Source organism: Salvia hispanica, chromosome 1, assembly GCF_029641045.1.
Source record: "Salvia hispanica isolate PSC_SH4W2 chromosome 1, Shi_PSC_v1, whole genome shotgun sequence".
In the NCBI taxonomy this organism is placed as follows: domain Eukaryota; kingdom Viridiplantae; phylum Streptophyta; class Magnoliopsida; order Lamiales; family Lamiaceae; genus Salvia; species Salvia hispanica.
The window spans coordinates 39743797-39757718 of record NC_142692.1 but is presented as its reverse complement, the minus strand read 5'-3'; the positions used below and the strand labels follow the sequence as shown (position 1 = coordinate 39757718).

At 36.2% G+C, this 13922-nt stretch overlaps 2 protein-coding genes across 3 annotated transcripts; both read left to right on the top strand.

Moving 5' to 3' along the window:
* The first annotated feature begins 1061 nt into the window (after positions 1 to 1061).
* On the top strand, positions 1062 to 6289 carry LOC125220705 (aldehyde dehydrogenase-like). Its single transcript, XM_089057985.1, has 10 exons — positions 1062 to 1293; positions 3209 to 3277; positions 3379 to 3475; positions 3624 to 3827; positions 4112 to 4227; positions 4385 to 4489; positions 4673 to 4845; positions 4961 to 5051; positions 5141 to 5290; positions 5875 to 6289. The coding sequence occupies exons 1-10, from the start codon at positions 1096 to 1098 to the stop codon at positions 6106 to 6108; spliced, it is 1437 nt and encodes a 478-aa protein (XP_088914111.1). The 5' UTR covers positions 1062 to 1095; the 3' UTR covers positions 6109 to 6289.
* Positions 6290 to 7682: 1393 nt separating this feature from the next.
* On the top strand, positions 7683 to 13349 carry LOC125222054 (SWI/SNF complex subunit SWI3C-like). 2 transcript variants are annotated; one of them, XM_048124458.2, is made up of 8 exons: positions 7683 to 7930; positions 8454 to 9026; positions 9740 to 10275; positions 10593 to 10944; positions 11029 to 11102; positions 11692 to 11797; positions 11889 to 12052; positions 12475 to 13349. In XM_048124458.2, exons 1-8 carry the CDS (start codon positions 7915 to 7917, stop codon positions 12961 to 12963), a joined length of 2310 nt encoding a protein of 769 aa, XP_047980415.1. In that variant the 5' UTR covers positions 7683 to 7914; the 3' UTR covers positions 12964 to 13349. The 2 variants fall into 2 exon arrangements, with proteins under 2 accessions (XP_047980415.1, XP_047980414.1); XM_048124457.2 differs by lacking the exon at positions 7683 to 7930 and having other exon boundaries at positions 8417 to 9026.
* Positions 13350 to 13922: the final 573 nt, after the last annotated feature.

Here is a 13922-nt window from a genome sequence, read left to right as displayed (position 1 = left end):
TTATATCTGGGTGTACTTCAAAAATAACTCAAATTAGAATTACAACATCTTTTCAATCATATGCTGCCACGTGACATATATAAGCTAAAAAAAGGTTATTAAGCAATAAACTTAGTGGATGACTTAGATGAGCGGATTGCATAAAAGACTGTTCATGTTGCATTAAATGCAATTTATTTTGCATTATAGTCTATAATGCAAAATAACTTGCACTTAATACAACATAAACAACCTTTTATGAAATCTGATATAATTCTAATGTGTCATCCTTTGTTGCTTAATATTATTATTATATTGCGTATACCTGCTATATGATAGCATGTGGTCAGAAGGATGTTGTGACTCTAAGAATCAAAGTACACTAGTGCTCCACTCTTATATCTTCCATAGAAAACCAGTCAAACAACAAAACCAAAACTGAATATTGCTTCTGTAAGGGACTTTGGTCCCACATGCATTTGGTTCCTGACAATTGTTAGTATTAAATTTTATATTGGTCGGATAATTATAAATTAATTATTTCCCCATTTTAGAGAAACCAGAAAATCCCTAACCCAATATCTATAGACCTATGTAATTTCATACGTACTCCGTATTCTTTTCTGGATTCCAACCCCAAATCAAGTCAACTACGTGTAATATTATTCATGTTTTCACGAAACAATATCTCTGTTTTTTTATAAACAGACGTTTAACTTGGGCAGGTTTAACTTGGCAGGAATAACGTCTATGTATGATATCTCGACTATCATACCATATATAATTTCACCACAATTTTTGCTCTGAAATAATTGCAAACTTCATGATTTTTTCGGCTGAATTTTAGAAGTTACAAGACCGACCAAAAATTCGATCAAACATTATGGGAAAAATCAAATCAAGAAATCAGGCAAGAGTTTCACGATCGACTGTGTGAAATGTTAGTTGTTACACACACTCACATATTGGACCTAAGTACTAGTATAATAAATCAAAAGTGGACTAACAAATTCAAAGGCGACATGAATTACTATAAAAGGATAGGATATGGAAAACCTATGCCGTTCTGCTTCCACCTTGTGGGAAAACCGCATTAACATAGATCTCACTAACATAATGGCTGTGCAAGCGGAGGCGGAGGCGGCGATGAGGGAGCTGAGAGCCACCTACGCCACCGGAAAGACAAAGAGTTTTGAGTGGCGGTCTTCGCAGCTGAAAGCTATAAAGAAGATCGTATCTCTTCATAGCGAAGAAATAGTCGAAGCTTTGCGATCCGATCTCCAAAAACCGGAATTTGAAGCAGTTATTCATGAGGTAGGATTCATGTTCATGTACATGTTCATCATGTGTGTTTGTTCTTATATTGTTAACCTTGGTTGAATTAAATATAATTAATTTGGTTTGAATTAAGTTTAAAATTCTAGGAATTCTAAAGGTTGTATTGCTCTAAAATGAATCCTTTAATATGCAACTATATATAGCCGGTTCAGGAACCTTGCTTTTGAACCGGAAATTGCGGTTACGTTTCTAAGGGGGCAGTGGGACCGTAACCGGACCAACAACATATTTGATTGGCTGTCGTTAGCCAATTTTTTTAGTTGCAGCTATGATTGACTAGTTTTTACTGATGCTTTAAAAATATTGGAATCGAAACCGGATCGACAGAGTCGACAAGACAGTTTCGATTCAAAGTCAAACTGATGAGGAAAGGGCAATTCCACTTCAAAATTCTAGTTTGGACCAAAATAGACGATTAACAACTAATTCTCAATCCCAAAATATTGGAATCGGTACCGGACCGGTGGTTGAACATTCTCATAAACACTGATTATACTATTATGCTCATGTACTAAAAAACTTCAATACTTTAACCCTATAGATGTTTTTCTGTAGAGATTTAAATTTATTGGGACTTTAAAGAATTTGGGATGATAGTGAAGAAAAGTTCATAGTTGAAAATTAATTTGGAGATAAGGACATATTTACTCTCTAGACTCTAGGATATCACCCTACCTAATTAAACACCACTTTACGTAAAATATTAAAATACTTAATATTTTACATCACCACCATCCTAATTTTTTGGGAAAATCTTACCATTTGCTAAAGAATGATAGTAATAGCTAATTAGTAGTAGTACTACTTATTAAGCAAGATGCATGTGACATAATGTGGCTTTTAATTATTACGATTAAGATTGTTTTGTTGTATAAATGGATAGGGCCACACATGATATGTGTATCAGTGTATATATTTTAGTTTGGCGTCATTTCTTTCTCTAAAAGTTTTGCTGTATAAATTGATATGGCCGCACATGATATGTGTACATGTATTGTACTCCCTCCATCCCAGAGAAGTTGACATACTTTGAAAATGGCACGGAATTTTAGGAGGTTTTGTTTTGTATGTTAAATGAAGAGAGAAATTATAATTTTTATATTCATGTGAGAGAGAATTTTTTCCAAAAAGAGAAATGTGACATTTTTTGTGGGACAAACTAAAAAGAAAAGTGTGCCAACTTTTCTGGGACGGAGGGAGTATTTGTTGTATCATTTCTTTCTCAAAATATTTTTTACTCCTTCACCGCCTATAGCTCTATACCTTACAACCACCTATATTTATTGTTACTAGCTATACAATGACGTGTTTCAATAATTTCTCTTTGCGTACAAATCGAGATGATAAAATTGATATTTATGTTATCTACTTGTAGATTTCAATAATACTCCGTATTAAGATTGATGATTTATGATGATGACAATTTCATGTTTTAGTTATTTCTTCTACCGGACTCATTTAAAGTAAGATTCTTTTAGTTATTTGTTGTGATTATTATATTTGTTGAAAAAAAAGGGAGAATTAATAAAATATGGAGAGAAAATTGAGTCGCATGCACTAACATATGAAGCTAATTATTGAAAATAGTACTATTTGTTTCTTCGTCTACATGTTTGTTCCTTACTAAAGACTTTGTATTCGTGGCATCAATAATTTAATTATATATCTGTGGCATCAATTTAAGGAGTAGTACTACTATACTTGAAAAAATGTTTCTTCGTCTACATGTTTGTTCTTTTACAAAGATTTTGTATTCGTGGCATCAATAATTTAATTATATATTCGTGGCATCAATTTAAGGAGTAACTATACTTGAAAAAAAGTCTTTGTTTCTTCATGTCTATATAATTAGCTAGTGGCATCAACAATTTAATTATATTTTGTGATGTAGATTTCTGCAGTGTCAGCATCATGCCAATTGGCGTTGAAGGAATTACATCGATGGATGAAGCCACAAAAGGTAACATTTAACACACTTAATAATCAATAAATCATCAATTTTCTTTATATTATTTTTTATTTTTTCATCAAGCTAGCTTTGAATTATTTGTACTTTTGCAGGTGAAAACATCGTTAATTTCTTTCCCTTCATCAGCCAAAATCGTCCCAGAACCTTTCGGCGTAGTGTTAGTTATATCAGCTTGGAACTATCCATTTCGTAAGTCCGAATCCGAATCTTGACCCGTCTTATAACAAATGGTTTTTACGGTCTCACGCAAGACACTTTATTTTATTTGACGTGTCACTTAATTAATTATAAATTACCCGTTCGTTTCATTCCATTCTCATTTCATTCCTTTGATAAGTGCTATCACTTGATCCGGTGGTCGGAGCCATTGCTGCTGGCAATGCTGTCGTCTTGAAGCCGTCGAGCTCCCCCGCCATGTCATCGCTGCTTGCGAAGCTCGTGGGCAAGTACATGGACGCATCAGCGGTGAAAGTGGTGGAGGGGGCAGTGGCCGAAACCACTGCTTTGCTAGAACAAAAATGGGATAAGATATTGTACACTGGTAATGCTCGCAAATTCTCCTAGTTTCACATTTTTTCATTTATCTTGTTTGTGTTTAAAACGATGTCTTTTGGTGATATTCAAAACGTGTTGGTGAAAAAAAAGGAATAAGAATGCATCTTATTGAAATAGTGTTGTTTGAGCATTATCAAGAGACATTGTTTTATAAACAATTTGATAATTAAGAAAAAATACTTTACAATTTGATAGTATTATATTTCAAACCTAATGCTACTAAAAAAATTCATGATTTATTAATTTTAAACTTATTACGCAAATTCACAGGAGGTGGCAAGGTGGGGTGTATCGTGCTAAGTGCTGCGGCGAAGCATCTTACACCAGTGATTTTGGAGCTTGGTGGGAAATGTCCAGTCGTAGTTGATTCCGCGATCAACTTAAAGGTACATTAATAATCCTCCGTCCGAAATTAATTGTCCTACTTTGATTTGACACAAGTTTTAATTAATTGAATAAATAGTTAGCAGAAACTAAAGTTGTGGAATGTAAATCTATTTTTATTTTTTACTTAAAAATAGTAAGTATACTTTGGTTGAAAAGGTAGCTGCAAGAAGAATAATTGGAGGCAAATGGTGCGCCAACAGTGGCCAAGCCTGCATTGCCCCAGACTACATAATCACTACAAAAGACTTCGTTCCTCAACTGGTAATTACCAATCTCATCAAACCCTAATTTCTTACATAAAATTTCTATTTTCCGTCCTTTAAAAATAATTCCCTTTTTTCCACTCTCAATTTATCAATTTTGTATTAAAACTTGTTATCCACAAATTCTTTATTTTTAATGGACGGAAAAAGTACTAACTCACATTGTCATTGATATATTCAGGTAAATGCTCTATCGGCTCAATTGGATAAGTTCTTTGGAAAAGAATCTCTTCGGTCGAAGGAATTGTCAAGTATCGTCAACATCCACCACTTTAACCGCTTGTCAAAATTACTAGATGACGACGATGTTTCTAAGAAGATCGTTCGAGGAGGTGAACGTGATCAATCCAATCTGTAAGTTTTTGTACTTGAACCGATCGAAAACCGAGCACTCAACCTTACCAACTTACCAACTGATGTGCGCTTCGTATCACAATCAAATCCCTCATGCATGTTGTTTATTTTTCAGCAAGATTGTTCCCACGATCATATCGGGCGTCTCAACCGATTCTCTCCTCATGGATGAAGAAATTTTTGGTCCTATACTTCCCATAATTACGGTAAAAACATACCATTTTATTCAATTCCCTCTTAATTAAAGTAGAATAAGTACATGATATTGATTATTGCATATCTTTGAATAATGAAGGTTGATAAGATTGAGGAGTGTGTTGGTGTGATCAATGCTAAAGAGAAGCCACTTGCTGCATATCTCTTTACAAATGATAAGAAATTGGAGGACAAGTTCATTAGAAACATTTCAAGTGGTGCTATGATCATCAATGACACCGTTCTACACGTAAGTGATTTATTCCTCGTATTTAAGGGTCGACGTAGAAAAAAATGATACTATGGGCTCCCACTGAGCCTATTTGCTAATGTTCATCTATAAGGATTATATTAAGGTAAAAAATTACTACTCCCTCCGTCCCGGCTAAGATGACACATTGCTTAGCCGACACGGGGTTTTAGGAGTTATTGGTTAAAATGTTTAATTGGAGAGAGAGAAGGTGAGTGTAAGTATTAAAGTAGAGAGATAAAGAAAGATGGATATGTTAATAGGAGTGAGAAAAAGTGGTTGAGTGTATTAATTGGAGAGAGAAAGTTACCAAAAAAGGAAATGTGTCATCTTAGTTGGGACAAACTAAAAAGGAAAACGTGTCATCTTAAGCAGGACGGAGGGAGTAGTACTTTATAACATTTTCTTTCTTTTCTCATGTCCATCTTTTACTGTCTATTCATGAAGGAAACGACGATTAGATTTTTTTGTAAGGGATAGTTGCGAATGATTTTTATATTCATAATTTTTCTGAGTGATTTTTTAAGTTGTAAATAAAGACTCGAGTTTGACCAAACTTTCATGGTTTTACAATTCGATTGCAGTTTATGGAGGCGGGATTACCGTTCGGAGGCATAGGCGGGAGTGGAATGGGAGCATCTCATGGGAAGTTCTCATTTGATGCTTTCAGCCACAAGAAGGCTCTTCTAAAACGGGGTTTTGCCATTGATATATCGGCAAGATATCCACCATACACTACTGGAAAACGCCGTTTTCTCCGTGCGGTTGTACAAGGCAGCCTTCTTGACATTATTCGATCATTATCTACTTGTTGGTAAAATTCTTCCATTTTTAGCTCAGGCTAAGAATGACTACTACATTATTCTAATTCTGTAACAATTACATAAACAAAGAAGAGAATAAATAGGCCTGAGATAGAGAATATTTCTGCAATTATGATTGGCAGACATACTAAGTGACAATATATTTGGACCATTAAAATTTTACTTTGATGGGATATATTTTTTCTATATTCGGCACAACATTTACATATTTTATAGTTATTACAAAATTCTTAATATTGCAAGTAAAATAGAAAATTGCCAAATGAACAAATTAAATCTTACTAGTATCCAATAGTGTACATGGGCTTTTTATGGATTTCTAGCCCATTAATGTAGCGGGCCTTTGATCCTTTAAGCTACGCCCTACGTCTAAAGGAAACACTTGCTAACTCTTTTTTCTAACTAATAAATAATAATGGCTCAATTTTGTTGGACCGTCTCATTTCAAATGTATAGGTCCTTATGAAAATCGGGGCCCATCGTGCGTGTTGTGCTATAATTTCATTTTTTATTTCATCTCTTTTAGTTTTTCTTTACATAATTGAATTTAAACAAGTTCGCTATCATGGTTTTATAGTTTAAATAATCATTCATAGTATATGTACATAGTTCTTTTGAGACTTTATTTTAATGGGACGAATGAAGTATAAAATCTCATTTAATGGCAAATGATCATTCAACAATTTACAATAATTTAACATATTTGTCGTCTTGTTTACTTATTTATTAGCAGTTATGATGAGATTATCTCATACAAGTTCCAATTAATATCAAATGTCCCTTTACGATTCACCAATCTTAAATTCGCTTGAAATATTAACTCATGCAAAGGGATAGAATCTTATATTCATTACTACTATTATTCATATCCGATCAATAGAGATGTAATTTGGATTCATATATTGACGCCAATAAACTGGGAAAAGGCTTATTAATTAACTACAAACAACAAATCAACAAACAAAATAAAGTTAAATTAACAATTTGTCGTATATTTTTTTTATCATGAGTTATACCATCATGCTAACACAAGATAAACCCTTATTAACATATTACTATTGAAATAAAGATAACTTTTAAAATGATTTTAACATAGTTTATGAATGTAACATGAAGTAAACCAAAAACTATATATATTGAGCATTGTTTTGAGCCTAGCAAACTAAGATATTGAAAAATGAATTTCCTTTTTTCACTGTTTCTACTCATGTAACTATCTCTCTAATCTACATTTCGTCCTTCCATGTTTTTGTGTTTGTCTGACCAATGCTTTATGTAGATTTTTCCACATATCAACTCAACTTCATTTTTTGCCTAAAATTGATCAAATGAGATTGATTGATAACTTCATAATATATCATTCAAAATTTGAAAATGTAGACCAAAGTAGTTTTACAAGCATAGAGAGATCTAGTTTGCAAACAAACAAAATTCCAGGGACCAAAATGAAAATTCCCCACACTACAGACCCCTCTAGGTAATTATAATAAAGATTGCAACACAGCTGTTGCAGTAATTATAAAATAAAAATAAATAGCAAATGAAAACAAAAACATTTCCCCCAAAATAGAAGCTGCTTCACCCCCAAAGCATACTACAGTTTTTAGAGAGAGAAAGCACTACAATTTCCTCACCATTCTCCCCTCTCTCTCTCTCTTTCTCTCTCACGCACCAACACATACTCGCACACCACAATCTCAGCTCTCCACCTCACCAATCACAGAGACCCCACAAATCTCTTGCCCTTCCCTTAAACCTCAAACCCTCCATAAATCTCTCCCCCAATTTTTCTCTTGAGCAATGCCAGCTTCCTCAGGTAACTCTTTATAAACCCCAAAATTCTACCTGAATTTGCGCCGATTTGTTTCAGGGGACTTCAGATTGATGTGTCTATTAAGTTTTCAGCGTCGATTGGTTAGCGGGTTTGTGAAATTTTGCAAACCCCCGTTCATGTTTTCTGTGCCCGTGACCTGTTTGTGAAATTGAAGTTCAGCTACTTGAAATTATTGGTGAAGCTGTAGGATGTTATGTGCGTCTGTGGAATGCAATTGCCCTTTTTTCTGTGTTGGCTAGCAAAATTAGGTTTTTTTTAACTTTTGTTTTATTTACTAAAAATAAACGTTGCTCATGATAATGTCCACAATTCATGCGGGACTTATGATAGGAAGGTGAAATTTGAGATTTTCATTCACGATCAGGATTTAATCATGAAATGAAATTGTCAGGATTTGAAAAGGTTTTATTTTTAGCCATTGCTATACTTGTGAATCCTGTAAACAAATGAGTGCCATTCTATTTTCTTATTCTTTTGCCCTTTATGGCTGTATCTTCTTGTTTAGAAGCAAGAGCAAGGTGGAGGAAGCGGAAAAGGGACTCAGTAGCGCGTAAGTCCAAGCTGAAAGAGCAGGATGATGACATACTTGACGATAATGATGACGATGATGACCCAGATCTGGATCCCCCGCAGAACCATCTGGAAAGTGAAGACGATCCGCAAATTCCTAATTCTGATAGGACAGCCCAGATAATAGGAGAGAAAGGGGATGAAAAGTTGGTTGCTGGTGGACTGAAGTTATGTGAGTTTCCAGTTGCGATCAAGAGGGAGATATTTAGGCCCCACTCATCTGTCTTTCGAATTTTGGAATATGAGAGGGCTGCGAGATTTGGGGATAGCAGAGCCCAAGGGCAGAGTGGAGTGCCAGTGTTGGAGAATATTTCTTATGGGCAGCTGCAGGCACTTTCTGCAGTGCCTCGAGACAATCCATCTCTTTTAGGGGTTCCCTCAGAGGAGACTGCAAGTGGTAGTGGGGGTGGTTCGTATGTGATCACACCACCTAGGATAGTTGCAGGCTCTGGTGTTACTAAAAGGCTCGGGAGTGCAGGTCGTGTTCATGTTCTGCCAGTACATTCAGGTCGGTTGTGTGTATTCATTGTATTAACTTGAGTTTATTCCATTACTGTGCCTGCAATTAATATCCCCAAGTTAACTCATTAAGAAAGAGTTACAGTTCTTACTGATTAATTGGATTGTTTACATTAATGAAGTTTGCTCAAAAAAGATTTTAGCATTCAAGTTTGCTTTAGATATTCAGTAGTTTCATTTGGTTTATGATTTAAGGTTTAAGTGAAGTACTCAGCTATGTGAACCGAACATTTCATGTTTCAACAAGAATTTGTTGGTCGTCTCTTCAAGTTTATATGCTTTATGATAGTTTGGTTAAATCAATATGGGACATGTACATCTTCAGATATGATGGTACTGGTGCTTATATTCAAATTGTTTAAATAAATCTCCAAAATTTGCCTTTTTAAAAAAAAATCACTTTTGTCGAGCATGATTTGGGAAAACTGTTATCATATGCTCATTCTGGTTACTAATTGTATCTAGGCTATTCTGCTTTAATGGAAGTTAATTAGCTTAGTTAGTAGTTTTATGTTCATTTAAAATCATATGGTGTAGTTTCAATATGTCACTCTACATATAGAAAGCTTTCTCAATCTGCTTTGCTGGAATAGCTTATGTACGTGTCTAAGTCATTATTTATCTTGCATTAATCGATGTTTTCTAATAAGGGACTGTATCCAATTCCTGATTCTTTGTTTTAATGCCATTAATTTTAAACAGAATGGTTTTCACCAAGTTCAGTGCATAGATTGGAAAGACAAGTGGTTCCACATTTCTTTTCTGGGAAATCTACAGAACATACACCTGAAAAGTACATGGAGTGTCGGAATTTCATTGTTGCGAAGTATATGGAAAACCCTGAAAAGCACCTAGCGGTGGCTAACTGCCAGGGTCTAGTAGCTGGTATTGATAATGAGGACTTAACTCGAATTGTGAGGTTCCTTGATCATTGGGGGATTATCAATTATTGTGCAACTCCTCCTAAGCATGAGGCCCCAAAGGAGGGAACTTACTTGTCTGAGGACTCGAATAATGAACTTCGCGTGCCTTTAGCTGCTTTGAAATCTATAGATAGCTTAATCAAGTTTGATAAGCCAAAATGTAGGCTGAAGGCAACTGATGTTTATCCAGAACTTGCAAATCAGCAGGAAGAGGATTCCGACTTTGACAGTGTTATAAGAGAGCAATTATCCGAGCACCAATGCAACTGTTGTTCACGACCTATTTCTGCAGTGTACTACCAGTCACAGAAGGAGGTAAATGTGTTATATTTTGCTGTTGGCATGTCATACACATTGCTTAAATATTAAATGCTGTGCTCTTTCCCTTATTTTCAGTGTCCTGCCATTCCATATAGCATCATGCCCATGGTACTGTAGCTGTGATTTTGTGTGAGAAAATTCATGCCATCACATTTAAACTTTACTAGTAGGGATAATTTGTGTAATTGTTTGTAGCTTAACATATAATTATGGGAAACTGTACTCGACAATATGGAAACAAAAAGATTCATTGTTTCTAGACAGCAGGAAGGTGATCAGTCTTGTGTGTTGCTGACCCTTGATCTTGACAGGTTGATGTGAGACTCTGTTTGGATTGCTATCAAGAGGGTGGATTTGTTGCTGGTCACTCTAGCCTTGATTTTATGAAAGAGAATTACACGAAAGATTATGGAGATCTGGATGGGGATAGTTGGTCTGACCAGGAAACATTGCTGCTGCTTGAGGGAATGCAGCTTTATAGTGAAAACTGGAATAAAATTGCCGAGCATGTTGGCTCCAAGTCAAAAGCACAGTGCATTCTCCATTTTGTCCGTCTTCCTCTGGATGGTGCTCCACTGGACAATATTGATGTTCCAAGCACATCTGGTTCATCGAGTTTGAGCAATCATGATGGTCATGGAAGATCAGAGCCAAATTCAAATGGTAAGGATCAATGTCTAAGTTATGTTTTCTGCACATATAAGATGGAGTTCTATGAATTAAGTTTGGCACTAACTTTTTGCACAGGTACCTGCTTGGAAGGAGAGGACACTGAAAATAAATTTCCTTTCTCAAGCTCTGGGAACCCGGTCATGTCTCTGGTATTGCTCATAAAGTTATACTTTTTTTTTATATTTCTTTTATGGTATGGTTATCGTGTCCCTGCCTTATCACCTCTGCCTTTTAAACTGCATGTGTGGGTTTTTATATTCTCCTAATCGTTTTAGTGTCTATTTTCCAAAAACCATTTGGGGATTATTTAAATGACAGGATTTTTTTATTATATCTCTCTTGTTTCTCTAAATAAAAGTATTTGTCATTTACTTATCTTTTCCTTGCACATCTTGGAGGTTCCTGATTGTTGGAATTACATTTATTTCTTAAGGACCTAATAGTGAAACTCTTAATCTGTGCTATCTATTTAGTTTCTTCCCATGCCTCTTGCTGTGGCCAACTGAAAGCATTAAGAACTGAAATTTTGTCGAGTTTTTCATGTGATGGTAATGAAAACTTCTAAAATTTACCTAAACTTGTTTCCGGAAGTATCACAGCTATGCATTGTCCTGTCTGAAGCTCCACCTTTCATCCTTATGCTCATGTAGATGTGTTCTGTCATAAGAAGCTCAGAATTTCTTCTGCATACTGGCTTGTTTAAGCATGTCCTTGTAAGCTATCTGATGTTTTTTGTAGGTGGCGTTTATTGCTTCTGCATTGGGGCCAAGAGTGGCTGCAGCCTGTGCCCATGCATCTCTGGGTTCATTGTCTACGGAGAGTGGCAAGGAAGGGCATACTGGAGGTATGATTATTCTAATAAAAAAGTTGTAGCTAATCTTTTGTTGGCCTTTGATTTCTCCTATTAATATTTCTACCAAATTTAATCCGTGAAGGTCCTTTGAGCCAGCATGATGCTGAAGGTGCTACACTATCTGCTGAAAAAGTGATCTCTGCGGCCGAAGATGGTCTTGATGCGGCAGCCATGAAATCAAAACTTTTTGCTGATCATGAAGAGCGAGAAATCCAGCGGTTATCTGCTAATATCATAAACCATCAGGTACTGGCACTGTAATGATTATGTAGAATCTTATGGTTGGTTTGTCTGAAAGCTTTGGTTATGTTTATGTGGATTGTTTTGCATGGTAGGACTTTAGATGCTCTATGTGCTCAACTTAATTGTAATGCCTGCTCAAATTTCACCCTAATTTCCTGCTTCCATTGCTTGAGAAATTAAAAGTTGCACAAGTAGATCGATCAGGTTTTGGATTCTCACTTGAAACTGCTTCTTTCGTCTTACTTTTGATTAACTTCTATTCCTGCCACAATATTTTCTATATTCGGGCCAGTCCATCTTCATTACTTTCATATTTATGACCGTGATAGGATCCGAAATTTGCACTTCTATCATGGGTTCAGTCTGTTGATGTCTCATGATGCAATCTATGCTGACATGTGGTACTGCATTGATTGTTCTTTCAGTTGAAGAGATTGGAGCTAAAGTTGAAGCAGTTTGCAGAAATTGAAACCTTGCTGATGAGAGAATGTGAGCAGATGGAAAGGACAAGGCAGAGGATTGCTGCTGAACGCGGCCTCATGATGTCGGGACAGTTTGGTTCTGCTGGGGTGCAACGGCCAATGGGACTACCGGTTGTCAGTAACGCTGCTATGAACAATTCTGCAGGAAATAGTAGGCAGCAGCACGTTCAAGGCTCCCATCAACCTTTTGTTTCTGGATACGGAAATACCCAACCCATCCACCCCCACATGTCCCTGATGCAGCAGCAGCAACAGCAACATCAGCAACAACAACAGGGAATGTATGGCCTTGGTCCCAGGCTGCCCCTTTCAGCTATACATCCATCTTCTTCAGCCCCTAATGCAATGTTCAACCTGGCATCCAATTCTCAGCCTTCTCTCGGCCATCCTATGCTCAGACCACTATCCGGGACTAAATCTGGTTTAGGTTAGCTGGAGCATGATTACTACATATAAATATGTGCTTGGAGTTGGATCATCTTGAGCTTAGGTGTACTGTTGCAAAAGAGTTGAAAGTGGAGAAAGAACGACGTTTCCTTTGAACATTTGATTTTATCTAGATGTGCATGCCCGGAATGGAGTGGGGCTAACCTGTATACAGCTTGGATGTGCAGACCACCTGACTTCCTCTACAGAGAATGGATCAACTGCTTGGATATGAAAAAAGACTTGAAATTTCAACTAATTTGATTGTGACCATCACTAATTAGATGAGGAAAGAACGTGGGATTTTAGGAATGTACTATTCAGCTGTACAGATTATGTTGCAGGATACCATGAATCAATGAAATTGCATTTGATGGGTTTTAATTTTTTAATTTTGTATCCCTCATTATCTGCTACTGCTGCTGATGAAACTAGTTAGAATTGATGTCTCACAAATTAAATTCTAAACCTGATGCTTCATGCTTCTATTTGCTTCGTATGTTGGTTATGTTTTGACAAAGACTTTTTGAGCTTTATACTTGATTTGCCACCAAATCTCATCAAAATTGGGGATTTGTGAGAGAATCACTTGCAACACACCAAATGCAATCATGTAAGAATTACTAGAGACTTTGCAAGGATCTCCTTCTCTTCCATCTCAACGAGCTTCACTTGTTTCATAGCAGAATGAAGCTCTTGTGGCATCTTCTTATCCTCCATGTCCACGAGCTTCTCCAGTTGCTCCATAGGAGAATCAAGATCTCGTGTTATCCTCCATGTCCATGAGCTTCTCCAGTTGCTCCATAGGAGAATCAAGATCTCGTGTTACCTGCTGCAAATCTGGTGTGGATAATAAAGTGAATACGCAATTTGATCCGGAGAGCATATGATGAAGCATTTGGGATTCAAGGATGTCTTCTGCTTGGTGTGCTACTTCTCTAATTTGGCTGTGTATTTTGGTGAGA

Coding starts and splice junctions, on each gene's coding strand:
- LOC125220705 (XM_089057985.1), top strand. CDS start 1,096: ATGGCTGTGCAAGCGGAGGCGGAGGCGGCGATGAGGGAGCTGAGAGCC. Junction 3,828..4,111: donor GGATAAGATATTGTACACTG/GTAATGCTCGCA, acceptor GCAAATTCACAG/GAGGTGGCAAGGTGGGGTGT. Junction 4,846..4,960: donor GAACGTGATCAATCCAATCT/GTAAGTTTTTGT, acceptor TTTATTTTTCAG/CAAGATTGTTCCCACGATCA.
- LOC125222054 (XM_048124457.2), top strand. CDS start 8,432: ATGGCTGTATCTTCTTGTTTAGAAGCAAGAGCAAGGTGGAGGAAGCGG. Junction 9,027..9,739: donor TGTTCTGCCAGTACATTCAG/GTCGGTTGTGTG, acceptor AATTTTAAACAG/AATGGTTTTCACCAAGTTCA. Junction 11,103..11,691: donor GGAACCCGGTCATGTCTCTG/GTATTGCTCATA, acceptor TGTTTTTTGTAG/GTGGCGTTTATTGCTTCTGC.